This window comes from Thamnophis sirtalis, unplaced genomic scaffold (assembly GCF_051295495.1).
Source record: "Thamnophis sirtalis isolate CommonGarterSnake01/CBP01778 unplaced genomic scaffold, rThaSir2_p1.2 scaffold_8, whole genome shotgun sequence".
In the NCBI taxonomy this organism is placed as follows: Eukaryota; Metazoa; Chordata; class Lepidosauria; order Squamata; family Natricidae; genus Thamnophis; species Thamnophis sirtalis.
Genome location: NW_028261388.1, coordinates 11,605,786 through 11,630,433, shown reverse-complemented (window position 1 = coordinate 11,630,433; position 24,648 = coordinate 11,605,786). Strand labels below are relative to the sequence as shown.

At 43.8% G+C, this 24,648-nt stretch overlaps 1 protein-coding gene across 1 annotated transcript in view; it reads left to right on the top strand.

Annotated features, from left to right (window-relative positions):
* Nucleotides 1-2,082: 2,082 nt before the first annotated feature.
* The window catches only part of SLC36A4 (solute carrier family 36 member 4), a 45,195-nt gene continuing 22,629 nt past the window's right edge, over nt 2,083-24,648 (top strand). Inside the window, exons 1-6 of the mRNA XM_087721087.1 lie at nt 2,083-2,178; nt 17,221-17,338; nt 18,131-18,221; nt 18,738-18,826; nt 20,673-20,768; nt 22,344-22,428. Coding sequence (XP_087577213.1) covers nt 2,151-2,178; nt 17,221-17,338; nt 18,131-18,221; nt 18,738-18,826; nt 20,673-20,768; nt 22,344-22,428 — 507 coding nt within the window. The 5' untranslated portion in view covers nt 2,083-2,150. The remainder of the gene's footprint in view (nt 2,179-17,220; nt 17,339-18,130; nt 18,222-18,737; nt 18,827-20,672; nt 20,769-22,343; nt 22,429-24,648) is intronic.

Below are 24,648 nucleotides of genomic sequence, written 5' to 3'. Positions count from 1 at the left end.
CTGTTATTCTATGTTCTGTGTTTTAACCTTTTGTGAACTTCTGACACAGTGGGGAATTCACAACCGTGTTCCTAACTTAACAATTGCAATGAGTCATTTAACCACCGTGGCAAGAAAGATTGCAAAATAGGGCAAAACTCACTTAACAACTTAGCAGTGGAAAATTTTGGCTCAGTTGTGGTCGTTAAGTCGAGGAGCTGGATAAACCACAATTCACCTCTGCCCACCATTAAGTAAGAGCCTTCTACAAATATAGGTCTGAGCAAAGTTTTGAAATTTAGCTTCTATTATTCTATCTGTACACTTAACTACTCTAATGGCTTTTGATAATATTCTTGTTTGACTGGTAACACAGCATTGTGTACACATTTAACAGTAATGATTTCATGAACTTAATCCTTTCTAGGAACATAGAACATAAAATAACAGGACTGTAAGGGGCCTTGGAAGTTTTCCAGTCCAGCTTCCTTTCCTTAGCAGGAGATTTAAACCTTACTGGACAAATGGCTGTTTCAGTGTTATTGGCCCCAGATTACAGGAGTGAATAATAAGTGTGCGGGACATTATGGGAGTTCAGATTAACAGAGTTGGAAGGGACCTTGGAGGTCATCTAGTCCAACAGCCCCCACCCAAGCAGAGACCCTACACCATTTCTGACAGACGGCAGTCCAGTCTCTTCTTGAAGCCTCCAGTGATGAAGCTCCCACAATTTCTGAAGGCAACTTCTGTTCCATTATCTGATTGTTCTCACTGTCAGAAAATTTCTCCTTATTTCCAGGTTGAATTTCTCCTTGCTCCATTTCCATCCTTTATTCATTGTCTGGCCTTCAGGTGCTTTGGAAAATAGTTTGACCCCCTCCTCTCTGTGGCAGCCCCTCAAATACTGGAAGACTGCTCTCATGTCTCCCCTGGTCCTTCTCTTCACTAGACTAGCCATGCCCTGTTCCTGTTACCATTCTTCGTACATTTTAGTCTCCAGTCCCCTAATCATCTTGGTTGCTCTTCTTTCAGCATCTCGCTCTTTCTTCTTCTTCACCCAACATCTTGAAGCATGTGATTGTCTTTTTTCCCTAGGACCTCAAACCATGTGGTCCTGTCCACCATTAAACCATCTCTCCAAGCAGCCTCCATGTTTCCAGTGTCTTTTCCCCCACTTGGAACTGAACCCAGAAGGACATTTCTTCCAATAGTAGTACGCTAAGGAATTTCAGGGTTAAATGCTAAATAAAGGAATATTCCAGTGATCAGACTTCTCCCTGACACTGGTTTTCTACACATGAATGTTAATAGTATGGGTTTTACCTTGGCACAATCAATGTTTTAATTATCTGTTGTTTGGACGGAGAGTGTATAAATAATGGCCAGTATTGTAAGTTATTCAACATAGTTTGTAAGTTGACAAGAATTGAGCTGGACCATGGGGTTTTTCTGCTTCTTGTATTGTGAAGAAAGGACAGTCGATAATGTGCTTCTCTGCTAACTTAGTTTGTAGGCGGGAAAGGGAAATCACATTTTGACATCTGAAAGGAATTTAAAGGAGACATTAGGATGTGAGTTAAAATTATATGGGAGAAGAGTTTTACATCTTTCCTCAAAGAGAAAACTCAAGACATTCTGTACATTTATGAACTGTAGTTTAATAATGAATGGAATTGCACAGAATAGAAAACATAAAAAACTAAGATGGCTAGGTTTGCATATCCTACTACACCCAAGCCAAATTGCAATATAATTAGCGTGAATCTCTCCCCTAAAAAATGTAATGTTTTGTCTGTATGAAGAACACAATTTATCTTTATGAATAAAAATTTCCCTATCTCTCTGCTGCCCTCAGGCGGTGGACTCGATTTAGCATCTTCCCCCCCAAAGAAGACACTCCCCAACTTGGGACTCCCAGATCTGCTGGAAGTCCCATGATCCTCCCCTTGTTGAAAGGCCCTAGATGGGATGACAGCCCTCTCCTCTGCCCTTCTAGCACTTAGCGTATCTATGATATCGAAGGCGAGTACTACAGTATCGTATACTGTACAGTAGTGTATAGCTAGCAGCAAGCGCCGGGCATCCTTGAGCCGCGCAGGCGCAGTTGTTCCTCTGGCGTTCGGGCTCCACATTGGCGGAAGGGAGAGAAAGGGGACCATAGAGACGGCGCGATGGGGACGCTGGTCAGAGAAGAATTAGGTACCGTACTTGGCAAACGGGTTATCGCGAGTGGGGAAGGGTGGAGGAGGCTGAGGCTGGACGTGGAGGTGGGGAGCGGGCGGTGGGTCCTAAAAGAAAAACGAGGAGGGCTTTATTATCATTTTTATTTCTTTTTTTACTCCCTTATCAGGGTTTTGGGGGCTTCCCAGGGAGCTTATTGCAGTCCGGGGGGATTAATTGGGTTTGCAAAGATGGTTTGCAAAAAGAACCATCTTTGCAAGGCGCGCTCGGTGCAAAACGGGCACCGCTTTTAGACGAGGCGCAGGTCACCGTGCAATGGAGAAGAGTAACCAGGATGATTAGGAGACTTGGAGGCTAAAACATAACGATGAACGATTGGGCATGGCTAGTCTAAAACCCATACTATTAACATTCTTATGTGTAGAAGTCTAGAGGGTCAGGATAAGTCTGATCACTTGAGTATTACTTTATTTAGCTTTAACCCTGAAATTCCTTAGCATACCAAAGTAAAAAAAAACCCACCAAGTTGTAGATTAGCAAAACACCAGTTATCTCCTCAGATATGAATACACCAGATTTCTCTAGCCAATGACCTCCAGATTCCAACTCTAGAATAAATGAGACTCTAGAAAAAGTGCCGTGAAGAGCAACCAAGACGATTAGGGGACTAGAGGCTAAAACATACGGTGACCGGTTGCAGGAACTTGGCATGGCTAGTCTAAAACGCATACTATAAACATACTTACGTGTCGAAGACTAGAATGTCAGCGAAAAGTTTGATCACTGGAGTATTACTTTATTTAGCATTTAGCATTTGTTGTAGATTAGCAAAACACCAGTTCTCAGATATGAATACACCAGACTTCTTTAGCCAATGACCTCCATATTCCAACTCTGGAATGAATGAGACTCTAGAAAAAGTGCAGAGAAGAGCAACCAGGATGATTAGGGGACTGGAGGCTAAAACATGAACGGTTAGAGTAACTAGGCATGGCTAGTCTAGTGAAGAGAAGGACCAAGGGAGACGGGATAGCAGTGTTCCGTGGCACGACATAACCGCGGTAGACTAAAGCGCGCCGACAACACCGCGGTGCTAAAACCGCGATGTCAAAAGCGCGCCCACAACAGGGCGCCCACAACAGCACGCCGTCAGAAGCGCGATTTAACTTAAGGTAAGGTTTAGGGTTAGGTTTTGGGTTAGGTTTAGGGTTAGGTTTAGGGTAGGTTTAGGGTAGGTTTAGCGTTAGGTTTAGGGTTAGGTTTAGGGTTATTTTTAGGGTTATGTTACAGCGCGCTGTTGTCGGCGCGCTGTTGTCGGCGCGCTGTTGTCGCGCGGTTTTGACGGTGCGGTTTTGTCACCGCGCTTTAGTCACACGTGCTTTAGTCTACCGCGGTTTTGTGGTGGAACCGCAGTGTTCCAATATCTCAGGGGCTGCCACAGAGAGGAAGGGGTCAAGCTATTTTCTAAGACACCTGAAGGCCAGCCAAGGAATAATGGATGGAAACCAAACAAGGAGAGATTCAACCTGGAAATAAGGAGAAATTTTCTGACTGTGAGAGCCATCAACCAATCGAACAGAAGTTACCTTCAGAACTTATGGGAGCTTCATCACTGGAAGCTTTCAAGAAGAGACTGGACTGCCATCTGTCAGAAATGGTGTAGGGTCTCCTGCTTGGGCTGGATGACCTTCCAACTCTGTTAATCTGTTAAACTCCATCAATTCTTCCTATCCTTTACAATCTCGGGGGAGATTGAAGGCAATGACTTAAACATTCCTCCCTTCCTTAGTTTCTTCTTCTTTTAGCGGATCCTAAATGAAGGATATTTACGTGGGCAAAACATAACTTTCCCCCAAAAGAGGAAGAATGTCCCAATAAAGGTTTTTGTGCGACGGGGCACAGGCAAAAGATTGTGTGAGCAGTGTTGTTAGAAACAGTTTGCGCTATTCTTCTGTTCTCTCCCTCAACGGTGTTTTTTGTCTCAGTTATTTATTTATTTATTTAAATGGTTCATGAAGGTGGAAAATCACAGGCATTAATGGAAATGCCCAGGGGTTTGGAAAATGTTGTAAAAGAGGCAGCTGAAAGTAAATCCTTTCCTTGGTGGCCCACCCACAAAGTCTAACTGTGTAGTGTTTTTTTTTTTTGATAGTGCTAAATCCCTTTGCTTTAGTAATGTCTGTGAGGGTATGTACTTTAAAAGGCGAAGGCTCAGTTGAGTTGACTACAGGAACTGGTAGGGGGGGTGGGGTTTGGCATCAAAACAGAAACTATTTGTGGTACTAGGTGGTACCTTGCTCAATAGTAGTAACTGTGAGAGGGATCTTGGAGCCCTAGTGGACAACCATCTATGTAAATAGGAGCCAGCTATGGGCAGCAGCTGCCAAAAAAGCCAATACAGTTCTAGGCTGTATAAACAGAGGGATAGAATCAAGATCACATGAAATGTTAATACCACTTTATAATGCCTTGGTAAGGCCACACTTGGAATACGGCATTCAGTTTTGGTCACCACAATGTAGAAAAGATGTGGTGACTCTAGAAAGAGTGCAGAGAAGATCAACAAAGAGGATTATGGGACTGGAGGCTAAAATATATGAAAAACGGTTGCAGGAACTGGCTATGTCTAATTTAATGAAAAGAAGGACTAGGGGAGACATGATAGCAGTGTTCCAATATCTCAGGGATTGCCACAAAGAAGAGGGAATCAAGCTATTCTCCAAAGCCCCTGAGTGTAGAAAGAGAAGCAATGGGTGGAAACTAATCAAGGAGAGAAGCAACTTAGAACTAAGAAGAAATTTCCTGACAGCAAGAACAATTAATCAGTGGAACAGCTTGCCTCCAGAAGTTGTGAATGCCCCAACACTGGAAGTCTTTAAGAAGATGTTGGATAGCCATTTGTCTGAAATGGTATAGGGTTTCCTGCCTAGGCAGAGGGTTGGACTAGAAGATCTCCAAGGTCCCTTCCAACTCTGCTATTGTATTGTATTGTATTGTATTGTATTGTATTGTTTGTCATTGCTTCCTACTATTCACCATGTATCTCTTTTCTTTTCCCTTTTCAAAGTACATGCAGGTGGTCCTTGACTTAATGACCACAGTTGAGCCCAAAATTTCTGTTGCTAAGTGGGAGATTTGTTAAATGAGTTTTGCTGCATTTTACGACTTTTCTTGCCACCGTTGTTAAGCGAATCATTGTCGTTGATTGATAAGCCTGGTTTGTTCAGTGAATCTGGCTTCCCCATTGACTTTGCTTGGCAAAAGGTCACAAAAAGGGATTGCATGACCCTGGGACACTGCAACCGTCATAAGTATGAATCAGTTGCCAAGCGTCGTGACTTTTGATCATGTGACCATGCTGCACCTGTCATAAATGTGAAAAACGGCCATACGTCATTTTTTTCAGTGCTTTGGTAACTTTCGGTCACTAAATGAACCGTTGTAAGTCGAGGACTACCTCTATTGTGTTTAGCTCTTTAAATGAGATGGAGAAGCTAGAATGATAGAATCCAGAAGCCAATTTTCTTAATTGTTCAATGTAGACATTTTTCATTTGCAAAAGAGAACGCCTTGCGGGCAAAAAAACGATTATCTCAAAAACTGGTAACTGAATTCTGGGAATTGAAGTCCACATGTCTTTTTTTAAAAAATATTTTTATTTTTTATTAACAAACATGTAAAATACACACACACAAAACCTAGACGTACACCACATTTACACAATACAATACAAAGAGGAGCTTCCTGTTCTTTCTAACAGCAATTATCAATCGATACCGCTCACCTTATATTATTTCCCCTTCTATTGTATTACATTTGGATTTCACCATTCTTAACCCTCTTATTTTACTCATAACTATTATTTTTTGAGCGTTGTTATATTCCTTCATTGATTCTTGTTTCTTTCCTCCATCCACCTATACCATTTATCCCATATCTGGTAGGATTCTGATTCTTCTTTTCCCTGGATTTCTTTAGTTAGTTTGTCCATTTCAGCACAATCCATAACCTTTGTTATTATTTCATCTTCGCTTGGAATTAATTTGTTTTTTCCATTTCTGGGCAAAGGCAATCCTTGCTGCCGTAATTATATGTAGTATTAAATACTAGATTTCTTTTTTGTATTTCGCAGACATTATTCCTAATAAGAAAACTTCAGGTTTCCATTCTATTTTAACCCCTGTGAAGTCCACATGTCTTAAAGTTGCCAAGGTCAAGAAATCTTACTCTAGATCATTTAGGTGAAATAGCTGAGGATGGAATCAGGATAAATCAACTCAGTGTTTCCCTCCAGATCAATGCATAACCATTTTATCAGCTCCTTCTGGCTGCAGTTCAGCAAGTTCAAATCCAGCAGGTTTTAGCATCCTCAAACCCATATTTATCTGTCTTCTCCACTGCGGTATCATAGAAGGCCTTGTTAAATACGTTAATGAGATCAAAGTACCCTTACAGCCACAGAATTCCCTTGGTCTACTAACTTAGGCATTCTGTCATGGAAAGATAAGAAGTTAGTCTCACACAATTTATTTTTGGCAGACTGGTTCTACTTCCTTCTTTTGGCTTGCTTCTGAACAATTACATGGCTGAATATTTAATTACTAACAAATTAAGCATTAGTTATTCACTTGAAAAGCACAGTAATAACAAACACCACTGTAATTTAAAGAAGAAAAAAATCCATAGCTGGAAAATTCCTGTTGCTTTTTCGACTAATATGAATATGCAGTTAGTAAAATCAATTTATTTATATGCCTCCAAGTCAGCATCAACCCTTAGAAACTACACAGGTAAATCTCCAGGTTGAAGTTAGTAAAGTAGCAAATGTTAATTCTTCCCAAAGAAGCCAAGGTCATAAGCTAGTTTTAAACTAAGGCTTATTAGCTTATAGATCCTGATTTATAGTCACAAATTCAGATGCTTTGTGAAACCTTCTGTTCTTAGTTTGCTACCTGCTGATTGATGTGGCCAGCAGAATAGGAATAAATTGGATATGCATGCCGATTGCTTCTTCGCAAACATTAACCAACAGCGTTTCACTTCATTTATAATTTATAATGCCTTGGTAAGGCCACACCTGGAATACTGCATTCAGTTTTGGTTGGCATGATGTAAAAAAGAGGTGGAGACTCTAGAAAGAGTACAGAGAAGAGCAACAAAGATAATTGGGGGACTGGAGGCTAAAACATATAAAGAACAGTTGCAGGGACTGGGTATGTCTAGTTTAATGAAAAGAAGGACTAGGGGAGACATGGTAGCAGTGTTCCAATATCTCAGGGGTTTCCACAAAGAAGAGGGAATCAAGCTATTCTCCAAGGCACCCGAGGGTAGAACAAGAAGCAATGGGTGGAAACTAATCAAGGAGAGAAGCAACTTAGAACCAAGGAATAATTTCCTGAGAACTAGGACAATTAATCAGAGGAACAATTTGCCTCCAGAAGTTGTGAATGCTCCAACACTGGAAGTTTTAAAGAAGATGTTGGATAACCATTTGTCTGAAGTGGTGTGGGGTTTCCTGCCTAAGCAGGGGGTTGGACTAGAAGACCTCCAAGGTCCCTTCCAACTCTGTGATTCTATTCTATTATTTTGTTCTCTCTCATCTAGTTCATCATATAGTTTAGGCAACATTCGACAATCCTGATTGCTTCTTTGGAGTTCAGTGCTTAAAAAAAAACCCCAGAAGAGCAGAAGATACTCAGCATAATGATAGTGAAGTACGGCTACTTTTGCCCCTTGGTGGTGCAGTGGTTAGAGTGAAGTACCGTAGCCTCCTTCTACTGCCTGTCGGCTGCCTGCAATTTGGCAGTTCGAATCTCACCAAGCTCAAGGTTGACTCAGCCTTCCATCTGTCCGAGGTGGGTAAAATGAGAACCCAGATTGTTGGGGGCAATAGGCTGACTCGGTAAACCGCTTAGAGAGGGCTGTAAAGCCCTGTAAAGCAGTATATAAGTTTAAATAGCAATAGCAATAGCAGTTAGACTTATATACCGCTTCATAGGGCTTTTAGCCCTCTCTAAGCGGTTTACAGAGTCAGCATATTGCCTCCACAGTCTGGGTCCTCATTTTACCCACCTCGGAAGGATGGAAAGCTGAGTCAACCCTGAGCCGGTGAGATTTGAACCGCCGAACTGCAGCTAGCAGTCAGCTGAAGTGGCTGCAGTACTGCACTCTAACCACTGCGCCACCTCGGCTCTTAAATGCTATTGCTGTTAAGTGAATCACAGGGTAGTTAAGCAAATCCAGCTTTCCCCCATTTGATGTTGCTTGTCAAGCTAGCTGGGAAGATTACAAAGAGTGTGGCACGACAAAACTGCGCTCGTCAAAATAGCGGTGATAAAACCATGTCGCTAAAACTGCAACATCACCGTGCGTCATCACCGCCGCGACAACAGCGCGGCGACAGAAGGGCGCTTTAAAACAGTGCGGCAGCAGAAAGCTGATTTAAATTAAGGTAAGGGTTAGGATTAGGTTTAGGGGTTTGCTTTAGGGTTAGGTTTAGGGTTAGTTTAGGGTTAGAGTTAGGTTTAGGGTTAGGGTTAGGGTTAGGTTTAGGGTGCTGAGTGCTTCGGAAGGCGCGGATTTGCCCTCCGCGATTATGTCATTGCGGTAGGGTCGCGTTTTTCCTTAGTGCTTCGAACGGCGCGGATTTGCCCTCCGCACTTATGTCGGCACGGATAAGGGCTTCGCGGTTTTGTGGTGGAACCTACAAGGAGTGATTGCATAACTCCAGGTCACTGCAACTATTGTTAAATACATGCCAGTTGCCAACCGTCCAACTTTTTATTTTATTTTATTTTATTTTATTTATTTATTTATTTATTTATTTATTTATTTATTTATTTATTATTTTATCATATGACTGAGGATTCTGCAACAGTCGTAAGTGCAAGGACCAGTTATAAATCTGGTTGTAAAGCTTTATAAACCAGTTACAAAGCTTTTTCAATGCATTTGTAATTTCGAACAGCCACCAAATGAATATTTATCCATACAGGTCAACAATCTTAAGTGTGCAGTACCACCAGGAGTAATAGCAGACTTCTGGTGGAGAGCAGAACTAGAAATCGTCTATTCGATCAAATAATTATCATTGACGATTTCTGCAATTATCATGCGTTCCTTTCAGAATCTGTCTTTAGAAGAGCTCGATTTCTGTTAAGTATGCAATGTTAAACGTGGAGGTTGTGATGACTTAGGATCAGTAACTTACCACTGGTTTAGGAACTGCATTTACTTGTTGAACCAGTTGGGGAATTTGTATAAATGACGCTTACGGTCAAATATGTGTAATCTTCCGTCTTTCCAAACTTTTCCACTGCTATCTCTGTGGTCGTCCTTCTCTACTGGAAATTTCATCTGTTTCAGCTTTTCGTGCCTTTGTGTGATTGCTGCCAATCTACATTCCTAATGATATTTCCTCAACAGTATTATTTCCTCATAATGCCGACATCAAGCTCAGTAGCAACTTTTGTTGATTCCTTTTCCCCTAAGCACAGCTTTTCCCCTTCTCATACGAGTGAACCAACATGAGTGATGCATACATCTCCTTTTATGAAAGAAACAAACAATGGCAGATCGGTCTTTTTAGAGGTGGTCCAAGGATTGAGGTTTTTCGGAACAAAATAATCCAGAATGGGAAGTTGTTGTGGAATTCTACTCAAGATGAGTAGAAGCATGTTTTTCATATTGGGAACAGCAAATTAATGAAGTGTGTTTGCTCACAACTTACCATGCTGATGATCTATTGCAGTGATGGTGAACATTTTTCTGCTCAGGTGTCAAAAGTGCACGCATGAGCGCATGCCCACACCCATAATGCAATGCCCTCCCCTTGCACATGCATGCACAACCCCCCCAAGCCACCCCCCACGCATGCGCGCAGGCCTCACTGAAGCCTCTAGATGTCTGGTAGGCCCGTCGGGCTGGGAGGCCGAGAAATCAGCTGGCCAATGTACGCATGTGCGCTGGCGCTTACATAAGGCAACGTCCCGTGTGCCCTCAGATATGGCTCTTTGTGCCACCTGTGGCACGCATGTCATAGGTTCGCTATCATGGACCTATTGTGTTAAAACCATAGTTTACTTTATAGCAGTGGTCCCCAACCTTTCCAGGTTGACGGACCGATGTGGGGGGAGAGGGGATGGTTCTGTGCTGGAGCTTTGTCTGTGAGCACCCACTGCTCGCTCAAGTGAAGCTGCAGGTACACATTCTGTCAGAGTACGAATGTTCATAGATTGGAATAGACATGGTAACAGGTCCAACCAATGGGGACTGTTTGGAAACAGAAACATAGAATTTGTTTGTAGAGGGCCATAAGGGATAGTTTGGAGTCTGGGCGTGGGTTAGATTTGCTGAACTGTATCTAAGAATTGGCTTGGCCTCTGTAACTTTGCAGCTTCTGTACAATATATGCCCTCTGTATCTTTACTCTGTAATGACTTGCTTTTATGAATATTGCTTCTATGCTCCTGATTTTTGTATGCTGACTTCTGCTGCATGGTATTGTATATAAAGAAGTTTCTTACGTAATTGAATCCTGCAGAAGATCATTTACTTGTGTGCGGAGGGCAAATACGCGCCTACCCTAAACCTAACCCTAAACCTAACCCTAAACCTAGGGGCTTGCAAACGGGGCGGTGACGCGCGACGGAGCAGGCCGCCCTCTTCCACTAGTAACACTTAGGAAACTACACCACAAATGTTGGATAGACTCACAGCATCCTCCGCCGCCGCCGGCACCTCCCCTGGAGGAAGAGGCAGGGCGGGCGGCGTCGGCAGAGCTCGCGCCCCGCCTGCTGCTGCCGGTCTCACTCGGGACCCCCGCAGGCTTCCTGCTGCCCCCTGCGGCTGAGCTGGACCCTTCCCGCGGGCTGCTGCTGCTGGGCGTAGAGAGGCAAAGAACGGCGCTTTAAAATCGGCTGTAAAGCGCCCTTCTGTCGCCGCGCTGTTGTCGTGGCGGTGATGACGCGCGGTGATGACGTTGCGGCTTTAGCGACGCGGTTTAATCACCGCTATTTTGACCACCGCGGTTTTGTCGTGCCACGGTGTGCTGGCCGAATGTGGTATACAAACGCTTGACACATTCTCACCCACCATTTTCACAGCCAGGTTCTGAATGGGTTGCAGCTGTGTAATGTGCTACAGCTGAAGTATTGGGACCCTGATTTATAGAGTCCTTTGTGCTTTGCACACAGTTTAAATAGGAGGCTGGGTTGGGACAGCATTAAATTGTAACCATGCATACAGTAATCAATGATTTCACGCTGTGCTAAGCAAACATTTTAAAAAGCATGAATCACCAGAGATGAACTGATTGGATGGATTTTATAGCAATTCTTGAAGCATGGTGACATTTGGCTATCGTGGCTGAATTATTCTCTTACTTCCAAACGCAAATAAAATCAAGACACTTCAAGCCAAACTTGAAAGGTGCGGTACAAATCTAGGAAGGAGTCATCATTTTACAACTCCTACCTGGAAAATAATGTGTTCACCTTTCACTTACAATAATAATGATAAGATGTATGTATACCACAGCTATTATGATTTATACCACAGCTAAAGTGTTCATCAGAAAGCAGGCAGCTCCTCATCTATTTTTATATGCTCTTTCATAAAGCAGTGAGGAAAACCGAAACAGTGAACCAGTTTAAATTAATTGGAATCCTTTTATTAGATATTGCTTTGATAATTTAAGATTGTTGTTAGTTGCGAAGTCCTGTCTGACCCATCGAGACCCCATGGACAGCCTTCCTGCCCTCTACCATCCTCTGGAGTACATTTAATCTCATGCCTGCTGCTTTGGTGACTCCATCCAGCCACCTCATTCTCTGTCGTCCCCTTCTTCTTTTGCCTTCAATCATTCCTAGCATTAGGCTCTTCTCCAGTGAGTCCTTCCTTCTCCTTAGTGGCCAAAGAATTTGAGTTTCCTCTTCAGGATCTGGTCATCTAAAGAGCAGTTGGTTGATCTCCTGTAAGACTGACCGATTTGATCTCTTTGCACTCCAAGGGACTCGCAGGAATTTTCTCCAGCACCATTGTTCAAAGTTCAAATTTAAGATAGGGATCACTTGGAAGGCAGGCACAGTCGTGGCACGACAAAACCGCGGTCCACTAAAGCGCGCCCGATTAAAGCGCGTCGCTGATGTCATCAGCAGCACGACAACAGCGACCGCAGAGAAAAAAGGGCGCTTTAAAAAGCGCTTTGAAAGCAAGCCGATTCACGTTAAGGTAAGGGTTAGGGTTAGGGTTAGGTTAAGGGTTAGGTTAAGGGTTAGGGTTAGGTTTAGGTTTAGGTTTAGGGTTAGGTTTAGGGTTAGGTTAAGGGTTAGGTTTAGGGTTAGGTTTCGGGGGGTTAGGTTTAGGTTTAGGGGTTAATTTTAGCTGTTTTCGTCGTGCTGTGATGACATCAGGTACGCGGTTTCGTCGAGCGCGCTTTAGTCGAACGCGGTTTTGTGGTGGAACCCCATGTGATCTCCATTTTAATGCAGTGCCTGAAACCAGCCTCTGCGGCTGCAAATAGTTAAAATGTGTTCAATTGGTGGGCCTGAATCAATTATCCACATACAATGTGTAGCAGAGGCTGGTTTCAGGCACTGCATTAAAATGGAGATCACATGGTTATGGCTGCTAACTTGAGGTGTGTGGGTTTTTTTTTACACCCTCGTGGTGATCTGTGGTCCAGCTACACAGCTGGAAGGATGAGAAGTTTTTTTCGTTTTGTTTTTAATGACTCAGCTTTGGAGATTGCCAGTTTTCAAGCTCTGCATTCCCTGTACGGTTTTATTTCTATTGCCCTGTCTTTAAAACTTACAATTAAATTATTACTCAGGAGTAATAAGTGGCTTTCTGTCCTGACACCCAGGCGATGAATTTTTCTTTTCATGTCCCTTCTTTAGGTTTTAAGTTGGAGGGCGCTGTCTTATTATGTTGCCACAAGAACAGGAAGAAATTGGTCAAATTTAAGTTTTCATAGACCACGCATGCGTACACACACACACACACACACACACACCTCCACAAGGCTTTCGTAATTTTTAAAAAGCAGTCCAGGTAACTTTCCAGAGAACATGAGTTAAGTGAAGGATGCTTTTGAGTTCCTGAATTTCAGCATTTTGTAATTGTATTGACCAGAGAAATCAATGTGCTCCCAAAGTGTTAAGCCATAGTTTGTTTAAATGTGATTTATTAAACCACAATTGGCTGCCTTTGTAGAATATACTGAGCCACAAATCATAGTTTATATTCTAGGTCCCACACAATTGTCAAAGCCAGTGTTTTGAGATGGGTAGACTTCAGTTGATAGTAGAATACCAGGGAATTCTAGGGGTTGAAGTCCATGTGTCTGAAAAATGCTGAGGTTGAGGAACACTGGTTTAAGCCCCATCCCAAAGGTGCTTTTCCCAAAAGGCAACGGGAGTTTCTTAGGGTTTTTCCCCCCCTTTGAATATGTTTCGCTTCTCATCCAGGAAGCTTCTTCAGAACTCAAGAACTGAAGAAGCTTTTTGGATGAGAAGTGAAACATTTTCAAAAGAAAAAAAAAGCCAAGAAATCCCAGTTGCATTTTGGAAAAAGCATCTTTGGAACGACCATGACCTTGATCAGGAGTCCCCAAACCCGGGATGTGGCCCTTTCAGAACCGGGCCGCAGAAGCGGTAGCGAGCGCATGCACAGCTCCACTTATACACACAGTAGGTGGGCAAGCATGCCTGCCACTTGTGCAAATGGAGTTGTGTGCACACTTGTGCTCCCCTGCCACTCACATGAAACCATCCGCTCTCTCCCCCACCGCCGGTCCGCAGAGCTGAAAAATTTGGAGACCATTGACCTGGATGATTGAGAATCTCCATAGACCCTGGTTTAAGCCAGACATACAGAAATGCTACAATATGGCTTTAGCTTGTTGAATGAATCCAGGGATGGGATGAGTCTCCCTTCTATATACTCCACCACTAGTGTTCTGTCCCAAGCCTCTAATATATACTGAAGCAGACTTGGCTGTCTGCCACAACTAAGGAGGGAGATAAACAACCCCTTGGCTAGGAGCCCAGAAAAATATCTCTATGAAAACAAGGCTTGAACTCATGAAATTCTCCCAATCTTTCTCTACGCCTGGATTAGTAAACTGTTGTTTCCTGCAAAATTCCCCTCCCATCGTCCCACCTATAAGCTTTCCGGGAGGGGCCAATCAGTAGCCACCTGTTCCTATTTCCTTCTGTGAGGCTTTTTCCAAAGCTGCTCCCTTCTCCTCTCAGCACTACGCATATGTGCGTCAGGGACAGCCTCCCTCTTATCTTCCTCACTGCTCCCTGACTCAAATGCCACCTGGTGGCCAACAGGCCTCTCTAGTCCCTGCTCTGACTCCGAACACCCCGCAGAGTCTTCCTCAGCCTCCAGGGCAGTCCCAAAGTGTTCATCATTGTCAGATTCCACCAACAGCTCAGCCGGCCGCTGTTGGGCCACAACAACTCGAGTATATCCGTTTTTTGTATTTTATAGGATTGGTCTTCTGGAGCAGAGCAGCTCAGTTGCCAGCCAATAAAACCTTTCAGGAGTAGAGAGGAAAGGAAAATGGTATCCAAAAAAAGAAACTAGCCAAAAATGAAGAGAGAAACAATGGGAGGTGGAAAAGGGAAACTTGGGGAAAGCCATTCAAATAATCTTATCGAAAAGTGATAGAAACGATTCAGAAGAAAAGATACAAGACCTATAAAAAGAAGAAAAAGAGAAAAGAAAATCTAGGAATTGGAGATTAGTAGAATGAAATGAAATTAATAGAATGAAATGAAATATTTTAAACCTAATATTATGTATCTAATTCGGATGTGTGTGAGTTATATTAATACTTTTAAGTGCGTAAAGTAATTATGTTCAATGCTTACTATATAAAAAAACCGGAATTTGAAGACACACGTTACTTGTAGAAAATAGATGGAAAGGGAATGATGAATTTGGTTTACCTTTAAAGGGAAGAAAAAATAATATCGTTTATGTACATGATAAAAATTAAAAGTTGGAAAATATGGGAAGAAAAGTAATACGGCAAAAATTGGAAATGGAAATATAACGTAAAATGTATTATATATATGTGAAAATGTTAAAGGGGAAATCCGGACAACACTTTGTTCGTAAAATAATTTTTTAATTCTGTAACAAATTAATAAAAAAAAACCTTTGTTTTTTTTTAAAAAAACCTCTCCTTTGAGGATTGTGTCCAGTAACCTGAAGATTCCACCAAGGTCCACCCCCTTGTCCGCCATGTTCCATCAAGCCCCGCCCCCTGTCTAGAGTAGGTGAGGACTTTTTGCATTCAGAGCTGGTAACCGTAGAAACACCACTCTGTGACCAGGTCCTATTGTATGTAGGTCTTTGGGTTCTCCTTATGGTCAGGAGCTGAACATCACTTAACATGTGATGTTTACAGGTGCTGATGAGAAATACTCAAACCGTTCCGGTACAGTGCTCCGGAGGGCCCATCCGCAGGATTGTTCATTGTGATTATTGATTTTTTCCCCCTCCCTATTACTGATTTTGTTAGTTTTAATTGCGGCTGCTTCAATTTATATGCTTTGCTCCGTGTTGCTCTTCTTATAAATGGCAGAGAATCAGTCTTGATTACAGTGGGTGTGTAAAATAAATAATACAGATAGTCCTTGACTTACAACCCTAACTTGGGCTACTTGTTATGGCCCTAAGTTGTGAAGCGGGTCACAAGTGAATGACTCAATTTTACTACCTTTGTTGCAGTGGTTGTTAAGAGTGGCATGGTGGCCTAGCGGTGAAGCTAATTGCCTCTCGTTTGGAAGATTGAGAGTTCAATCCTAGGTAGTGGCAGATGTTTCTCTCTTCCCGGGCGCAAAGAAAAAAAATATCTGCTGCGAACTCCACATGGTGTCAGGAAGGGCATTCGGCCAGTAAATTCTCAGCTTCATCCAGTCGCCCCGATTCTACCCCAGATTACTTAAGGGATAAAAGTCGTAAAAGGGGTGTTGCGGTGGTTGTTAAGCGAACACCACTGTTGTTCAATGAACCCGTTGTTCACTTCGGGAAGTTTTTTCTGAAAACCGGAAGTAAACGTTAGTTTGCAAGCTAAAATGTTGTAAATCGTGATCATGTGACCACAGCAAGTGGCAAACGTCTGTAAAGCTGGACTGATTGTCCAATCCCTGATATTTGGTCATGTGACCGGGGGCAGGGGGGGGGCTGGCCATGAGCACTTCAGAACCAGGTTGTAAATTAGCTCCGGGAAGGTCTGTCATAACTTTGAACAGTTGTTAAGCAACCAGTTGTAAGTCAAGGACTACCTGTACCAGCTGGATGCAGAATTTGGCAAGGAGTCTTGGAGAGTCACGAACCAATTATCGAACTAATTGTCTCCTGCAAACTCCACTCCCTTTTCGCTCCTCTTTTATTTCCTCTGGGAGGGGCCATTTATCGTCCCCCTGTGGCCTTACTCCCAAGTCGTCCCCTGTTCTTTAGCTATTCCCTTTGTCTGGCAAATCTGCGCATGGGCACACTGGGAACAGGCTCCAGCTGTTCGTCTGCCTCACTGATGTCTGATTCTGAAAGCAGCTGATAGTTGTCAGATGGCCCTGGCCCCCTCTGCCCCTGACACAGAGCCTTCGTCAAAGCCTTCCCCAGACTTCTTCTTCCCATGTTCTTCCCCAACCTCCTCACTGTCCGAACCTGCTGCTAGCTCCGTTGGTGGTCCAGACCAGTTACTATACCTTAAACTACCTTTTAACATTTAGGGTATCTCAAATCACTTGGATTTCAGTTGTAAATCCTGCAAATGATAGACGTTTCCCACTTCATCTGTTATTCTATGAACCAAAATCAGCTGCTTCGTTGACTTTAGGGGAACATTAAAAAAGGAAAATCCGCAGCAGTCCTACAAAAGGAATTAAACTTGATTGAGAAACAGCACTTCAAAGCAGAATTAACCGGGGAAGTGGTTTTTATAATGATAACTCGTATTAATGTTCTAATAGGAAAACTGATGGGGATCTGAAGATATTCTTAGGTACTATATTCAGTAATATAGAACGTTTTGTTTTAAAGTAGACCTGGAAGTAATGAAGCCTTTAATAGAAGACCAGAGTTCAGACGAAGAATATGACAATGAAACAGATTTACTGCCGGCAGAGAAGAAATATCAGCTTGATCAGGAAGGCATTACGTATGTACTCCATTCCTATGTATTTACAATAACCTCCTGGCCCTTTCAAGAATTCTGAGAGACTAGATCGGTGATAGCGAAGCTATGGTTGGCACAGGTAGCATAAGGAGCCTTCTCTGTGGGCATGCCAGCCATCGCCCCAGCTCAGCTCCACTGCTCATGCGCACATGCTGGCCAGCTGATTTTCGGGACCCTGCTGCGCATGCGTGGGGGAGGGCGCATGTGGAGACACGCACATGTGCACAGGGTGGGGGAGCGGCTTCAGGGAGGCCTGGTAGTCCCAAAATGGGCAATGTGGGGGGTGGCCTCTCCGTGGCCCGTTTTTGGTCCCAGGAGGCTTCAGGAAGGCCTGCTAGGCCCAAAACGGGCAATGGGTGTAAGTGGCACCACCGCGCCCCTGCCCCCCCCCCCGTGGCCCATTTTTGGTCCCAGGAGGCTTCAGGAAGGCCTGCTAGGCCCAAAACGGGCAATGGGTGTAAGTGGCACCACCGCCCCCCCCCCCCCGTGGCCCATGTTTGGTCCCAGGAGGCTTCAGGAAGGCCTGCTAGGCCCAAAACAAGCCGCAGGGGGGGGGTTGTGCACATTTGTGGGGGGAGGGGGGAGCATGGATGGTTGCACGCACATGCACAGGGGAGGGTGCAAAGTATGTGTCATGCACACATTGCATTATAGGTGCAGGCACACCAGTGGTGGGTTCCGGATCCCGTTCCAACTGGTATGGTTGGAACGTGCCCTCCGGCGTCCACATGGCATCCACCCCGTGATATTTTGGGTTTTTCTTTTCATTTTCAGATTTGTTCAAACGCTCACTCACATCCTTAAAGGAAACATTGGGACAGGACTTCTGAGCCTCCCTCTTGCAATGAAAAATGCAGGCATTCTGGTAAGTTTTAGTCACACCCCACCATTAGCTGTTGAGGCCTGCCACAAAATGGCCGGGTTCGCATAACACATAAGGCAATGGTGGGAGATTCAGCTTATTAAGAGCCGTGGTGGCGCAGTGGTTAGAATGCAGTACTGCAGGCTACTTCCACTGCCTGTCGGCTGCCTGCAATTTGCCAGTTCGATTCTCCCCTGCACAAGGTCGACTCAGCCTTCCATCCTTCTGATATGGGTAAAATGAGGACCCAGATAGTTGGGGGGCAATATACTGACTCTGTAACTCCGGAGTCTGGGGGAGGCCGTTTTTGCCCTCCCGGAGGCTTGAGGAAAGCCTCCGGAGCCTGGGGAGGATGAAAACGGCCACCCCTGCCATGAGGAGGCCGAATAGGCCACAGGCCCCATGGCCACATCCACCCATCAACCAGGCAGAGAGCCGGTTGCTAAAAAATTTCAATCCCATCCCTGCACATTGCTCTTTGTAAATTGGTTGCTAATCTTTGTTCCTTCTCCCATGCAGGTTGGACCAATCAGTCTTCTTTTCATTGGAATTATATCAGTTCACTGCATGCACATTTTGGTACGATGCAGCCAGTATCTATCTGTCAGGTTAGTATGTAGCTCTCTTATTTTGTCGATGTCACTTCTGCCCTGGAAATCCACCCGCCAAATATTATCAGCCTATATTTCTATGTAGGACATTAGTTTTTTAGGGATAGGCTCTTTCTTAGCAGCTGCTATAAAAAAAAGCTATTAGCAGGTTAGATTTGTGGGCTTGTTTTGTTTTATAGTGTATTGTTTTGCTCTGTACCATGTGGATTAATGGAATCAGGGTGCCCACCATATTTCTGTGCTGGTTATAGGAGAGGAAACATTTTTTCCCCTCTGGGATTTGCTCATATAGAAACCAAACAGGCTGGCAGAAGGAATTCAGAAGTCTGTCTCCTTCCTTCCAGTCTGTTCACTTGCATGGAATTCCATGTGTTTGATTACCTTGGTAAATTTGAAGTATTATTCCCTTTATGCTTTTCTGGACTTTTTTTCCCCTGTCAAACTATGTCTACTCTTGGGAGGATGCTTGCATTTTCTTGGCTTAATTTTATTCAGCTTTCATGACTCTCTTTTCTCTTAATGGATTGGAAGAGGTCATCTGTCAGCCTGGGGTGAGGTATCATCAATAGGCTAATGATATTTGTTTATACAACTCTATCTAGATAGAAAGAAACAGGCTTAGAGCAATTTCTACCAGGTAATTCTGGATTCAGAAGCTAGTTGAGCCCAGAGATAGAGATAGATAGATAGATAGATAGATAGATAGATAGATAGATAGATAGATAGATAGATGATAGACAGACAGACACAGAGAGATAGAGAGATACTTATATAAATACAGATAGATAGATAGATAGATAATATATAGATAGTTTTTTCTCTCTCTCTCTAAAAATCTACATGAATCTACCTACCTACTTACCTACCTACCCACCCACCCACCCACCCACCCACCCATCCATCCATCCATCCATCCATCCATCCATCCATCCATCTACCCAACCACCTATCCATCCATCCATCCATCTATCCATGTCCGTCCATCCATATCCATCCATCCATCCATCCATCCATCCATCCATCCATCCATCCATCCATCCATCCATCCATGTCCCTCCCTCCCTCCCTCCCTCCCTCCCTATCTATCTATCTATCTATCTATCTATCTATCTATCTATCTATCTATCTATCTATCTATCTATCTATCTATATAGAATAATAATCTATGCCACCCAGGATAATAATTGCTCCCACTTTGAGGGAGGTGAATAATTCAAAAGTGTATTTAGATGATAGAGATTATGTAAACTGTCTGTCTCTCGTCTGTCCTATTGTTGAATTGTCCATCTCCCTCAAAGAGGGAGCAATTATCCTTCTGGATGGCATAGTTCTTCTCCAGGCAGAGCTGACTTGCAACCTGGAGGTCCTTCTGCACTTAAGGCTCCTGCAAAACAATAGATGGAAAGCCATACCCAAGAGATCTTTTGTGTAATTTCATCTTGTGTGCCAATACCAGACAACCTTGGATCAAGAGACTTTGCTCATACCTTGCAACGTTACATCTGGAATACTGAAACTTGGTAAACAAGGGGCAGCCCTTGAAGACTATCTGCAACCTATTTCTGCACTGTCTGCTCTGCCTTGAATAAGGTCTAGGAGGGGTCTTGCTGGGGAATGCTCTGTTCAGAGACTTTCCCAGCGATGCCCCTAACTCCCCTTCTTGGTACCACTGACTCCTGAGTAGCCAGACTTCTCTCTCTCATTGCATTTTTGTTTTAATTTTTTAAGATCAATCCTGTGAGCAGCTCGGAGTCTCTGAAAAATTGCAGCAGGGAACAAACAGCTTGACCTTCTTCTTTTTTCAATTGGAAGAGAAATAATTAACTTTTCTTGTTCTTGATAGATTGAAAATACCTTTCTTAGGGTATAGCGACACCCTTAGCCATGCCATGGAAACGTGTCCCTTTCACTTATTGCAGAAACGATCATCTTGGGGAAGGTAAGAACCGTTTTTGCACGGACTCACTTATTTTTAATGTGGAGAATTATGCAGCCTTCAGGTTCCGCAATAACAGAGATTAGAATGGGTGGGGGTCTGCCCAGTAAGCCCCCCCCCAAGTCACTCTCTGAAAAGGAAAATCCCTGCTACGTTGCCATGATCAGAATGATCTATTATGCCTAGAGATGGTATTCAGCCGGTTCGGATTGGTTCAGGCGAACCAGTAGCAGAGATTGTGGGGGCCCGCCCTAGCTCTATGCCGCCCTATTTATCCACGTTTTTGAGGCCGGGCACCTGTGTGGAAGGCACACATGCAAGCAAAGTGCAGGCACGGAAGGCTGGGCGCATATGTGGAAGGTGCACACTTGTGGTGAAACCAGTGGTAAAAATAAGTGAAACCCACTGCTGATGATGCCCACTTAGGAGGGCTGCACTTCTTACACAACTGGACAATGTCATGTTGGGAAGTTAGACCATATATATTCTCCTTTCTCTACCCCTGTTCTGTAGCTTTTCTCTGTTACCAAACAACCTCTCTGCAACCCTTGAGGCTAGGGATAGAAACACAAAATGCCACCTGAAAACAATTGCTATGTTCTGGGTGTGTTGTGACCGAATAAACTTGATTTATCGAGCCAGGTATGGCCTTTGGCTGTATATAAACCCAATCAGTAAGTTATGAATTCAAACTGATTAAGAAACCAGCAGAAGTGATGTGACTTTTAGAAGCATTGCCAGTTAGATATACCATCTTTTTTGGAGTATAAGGCACTCCGAAGTATAAGATGCATCTAGCTTTTGGGGAGGAAAACAACTGATCTATTGGAGATATAAACCAGTAGATGCCATTAAAACAAATCAGTAAGCACTGTTTCAAAGGATTATCTTATCAATGTACCCCTTTCTTCTGATGCATTTGATGTATTTTCATGTTCGTTGCTTTACTGTATTGCTGTTCTGACCTAGGCTTCCCAAGAGCATGAAGCAAATTCCTGGTCCCAACAAAAACCCCTTTTATTAATTTACTGTGAATTCTGCTCGTTCACATCCAGCAAAGTCTTTCAAGGGAGGATTTACAGTCACAGACCTTATCTGGCTTGGAGAGCTGCCAGGCCGATATCTGCAAAACTTGGCAAGGAGTCTCGGAGAGTCACAAACCAATTAAACGAACTAATTGTCTCCTGAAAACTCCACTCCCCTTTTATTTCCTCTGGGTGGGGTCATTCATCGTCCACCTGTGGCCTTACTCCCAAGTCGACCCCTGTTCTTTAGCTGTTCCCTTTGGCAACTCTGTGCATGTGCGCATTGGGAACAGGCTCCAGCTGTTCATCTGCCTCACTGATGTCAGACTATGAAGACAGCTGATAACTGGCATACGGCCCTGGCCTCCTCTCTGCCTCCAACACAGAGCCCTCATCAGAGCCTTCTCCAGACTCCAGGACTGGCTCATGTTCCTCCCCAACCCTCCTCACTGTCTGAATCTGCTGCCACCTCCGCTAGCCATTGGCAGGCTACAACAATTGCCAAGGCCACAACTAACTTAAAAACTTTTTTCCCTCTCATTATGTTTCCTAGATGTGTTGTTGACTTCTTCCTTGTGGTTACCCAGTTGGGCTTTTGTAGCGTTTATTTTGTATTCTTAGCTGAAAATATGAAACAAGTAAGTACAACAAATATTGTTTGGAGGTGGGTTATGCCCTTGCCCCCTTTGCATCTCATCCGTGGTCTTTCTTCATACTGCTTCGTTCTCCTCTAAATGTCCTTGACTGCTCTTCAAAAGCTTCTAGCTTTCCTAGAAAGGAGTGGCCCAAATTTCTGAAAGATGCATCATGGTTCTAATTGGTTCCCTTAGTTACAATAGAATAGAATAGAATAGAATAGAATAGAATAGAATAGAATAGAATAGAATAGAATAGAATAGAATAGAATAACAGAGTTGGAAGGGACTTTGGAGGTCTTCTAGTCCAGTGTTTTTCAACCTTGGCAACTTGAAGATGTCTGGACTTCAACTCCCAGAATTCCCCAGCCAGCATTCGCTGGCTGGGGAATTCTGGGAGTTGAAGTCCAGACATCTTCAAGTTGCCAAGGTTGAAAAACACTGTTCTAGTCCAACCCCCTTCTTAGGCAGGATACCCTGTACCATTTCAGACAAATGGTTATCCAATCTTTTCTTAAAACTTCCAGTGTTGGAGCCATTCACAATTTCTGGAGGCAAGTTGTTCCACTGGTTAATTGTTCTAACCTACAAGGTCCCTTCCAATTCTGTTAATCTCTATCTATGTTCGATGCCTTGAGTTATTTCTAAACAATAATAAAGGTGAGATACGAATAAAGAAGCATAAACAAAAACAAAAAAAACACGAATATAAGCCAGCCAGTCATTGATACACATGTGGCCTCTAAATCGTATACATAAATACCCAAATGGAATTTTGCAAAAACAAAAATCGCCAAGTGTTAGTGTGATCCTTTGCTAAAAATTTAAATTGGTTTGGGGACCATACTCATTTTCAACAGTAGGGGGAGCCCAATGGATTCTATTCTTTCAGGTACTGGCTGTAATTCTATTTTCTTGTAAAAGCTGCATCTTCATCCTGAAAAAATAATAATCACATGTATGTAAGAAGGCTAGCCACTTGTCTGGAACAGAATAGGGTTTCCTGCCTAGGCTGGGGGTTGGACTAGAAGACCTCCAAGGTCCCTTCCAGCTCTGCTATTGTATTGTAAGGTTAGTCGGGATAACCAATTATTGGTCATGATCCATCTCTTTTATATTAACGTTCGTAGCTCTTACTCAGAACCAAGAAAGCTTGTGTCCTTTGCAGCGATCCTTTTGTGCTGTTTAATACTCCTTCGTGATTTTCTCATGTTGCCTTAACATATCTTGCTACAGCAGTTTCCAGATATATGTTTTCCCGGTGGGTGACAAGCTGAGAAAAGCAGGTTTATTTTTATTTTTCACACATAACACACAAATAAAACAGTAAGATCAGCATAGATCAGCATAGGCCATGTGGCCTGATTCGCACATTACACTATGCGAGTGCTGGTGAGCCTTTTCGGCACCAAGTGCTGAAACGGGAGCACATTTTTTTTGGCACAGAGAGTATGCATACGGCAGTGGTGGGTTGCAGGCGGTACGTCCTGGTATGGGCGTACCGGAGCCTGCCCGGAGCACTGGATACCATTCCGTTCCGGGGCTCCGGAGGGCCTACCCGCCTGCCTGAGCTCCTTACCAGTCTTTTAAGTCTGCGGTGCTTACACACATGGCGCATACAGCGCCTGCACGATGCTCCGCTGAACAGCTGGAGCATCATGGAGGCGTGCGGAGGCGCTAAGACGCATGCGCCGCTGCACGCGTCCATGTGGATGCCACTGGGTTGGAACGGGATCCGGAACCCACCACTGGCATACAGGGGAGCACTGGAAATTGGAAGAGCAGCTCCTTGGTGCGCATGTGTGGGAGTGCCGGAAACCAGAAGAGCAACTCCCCGGTGCGCATGCACGTGCCGAGAAGCTGAGCTTCCAGTTTCCAGCATGCGTGCTGGTCACCTGGTCTTCCGGTTTCTGGCTTGCACGCATGCGCAAAGACCAGCTGGTGAGCGCACATGTGCTTGCTGTAACCTGGAAGAGCAACAGACAATGGCTGTCGTGCCTGGAAAGATGGCTCTGTGTGACACTTCCGGCACATGTGCCATAGGTTCTCCATTCACAGCACTATGCTATATTCTTGTTTTAATTGTATTGGAAGATTCATTCAACCTTGTCTTGATTTTCTTTCATGGTGGCCTCTAGTCTCTATGGTCTCTATCTCTCACTGAGAGATGGTCAGTGTTGCTATTAATGCCTCCAGGATGATTCTTTCACTCTTCTTATCTTG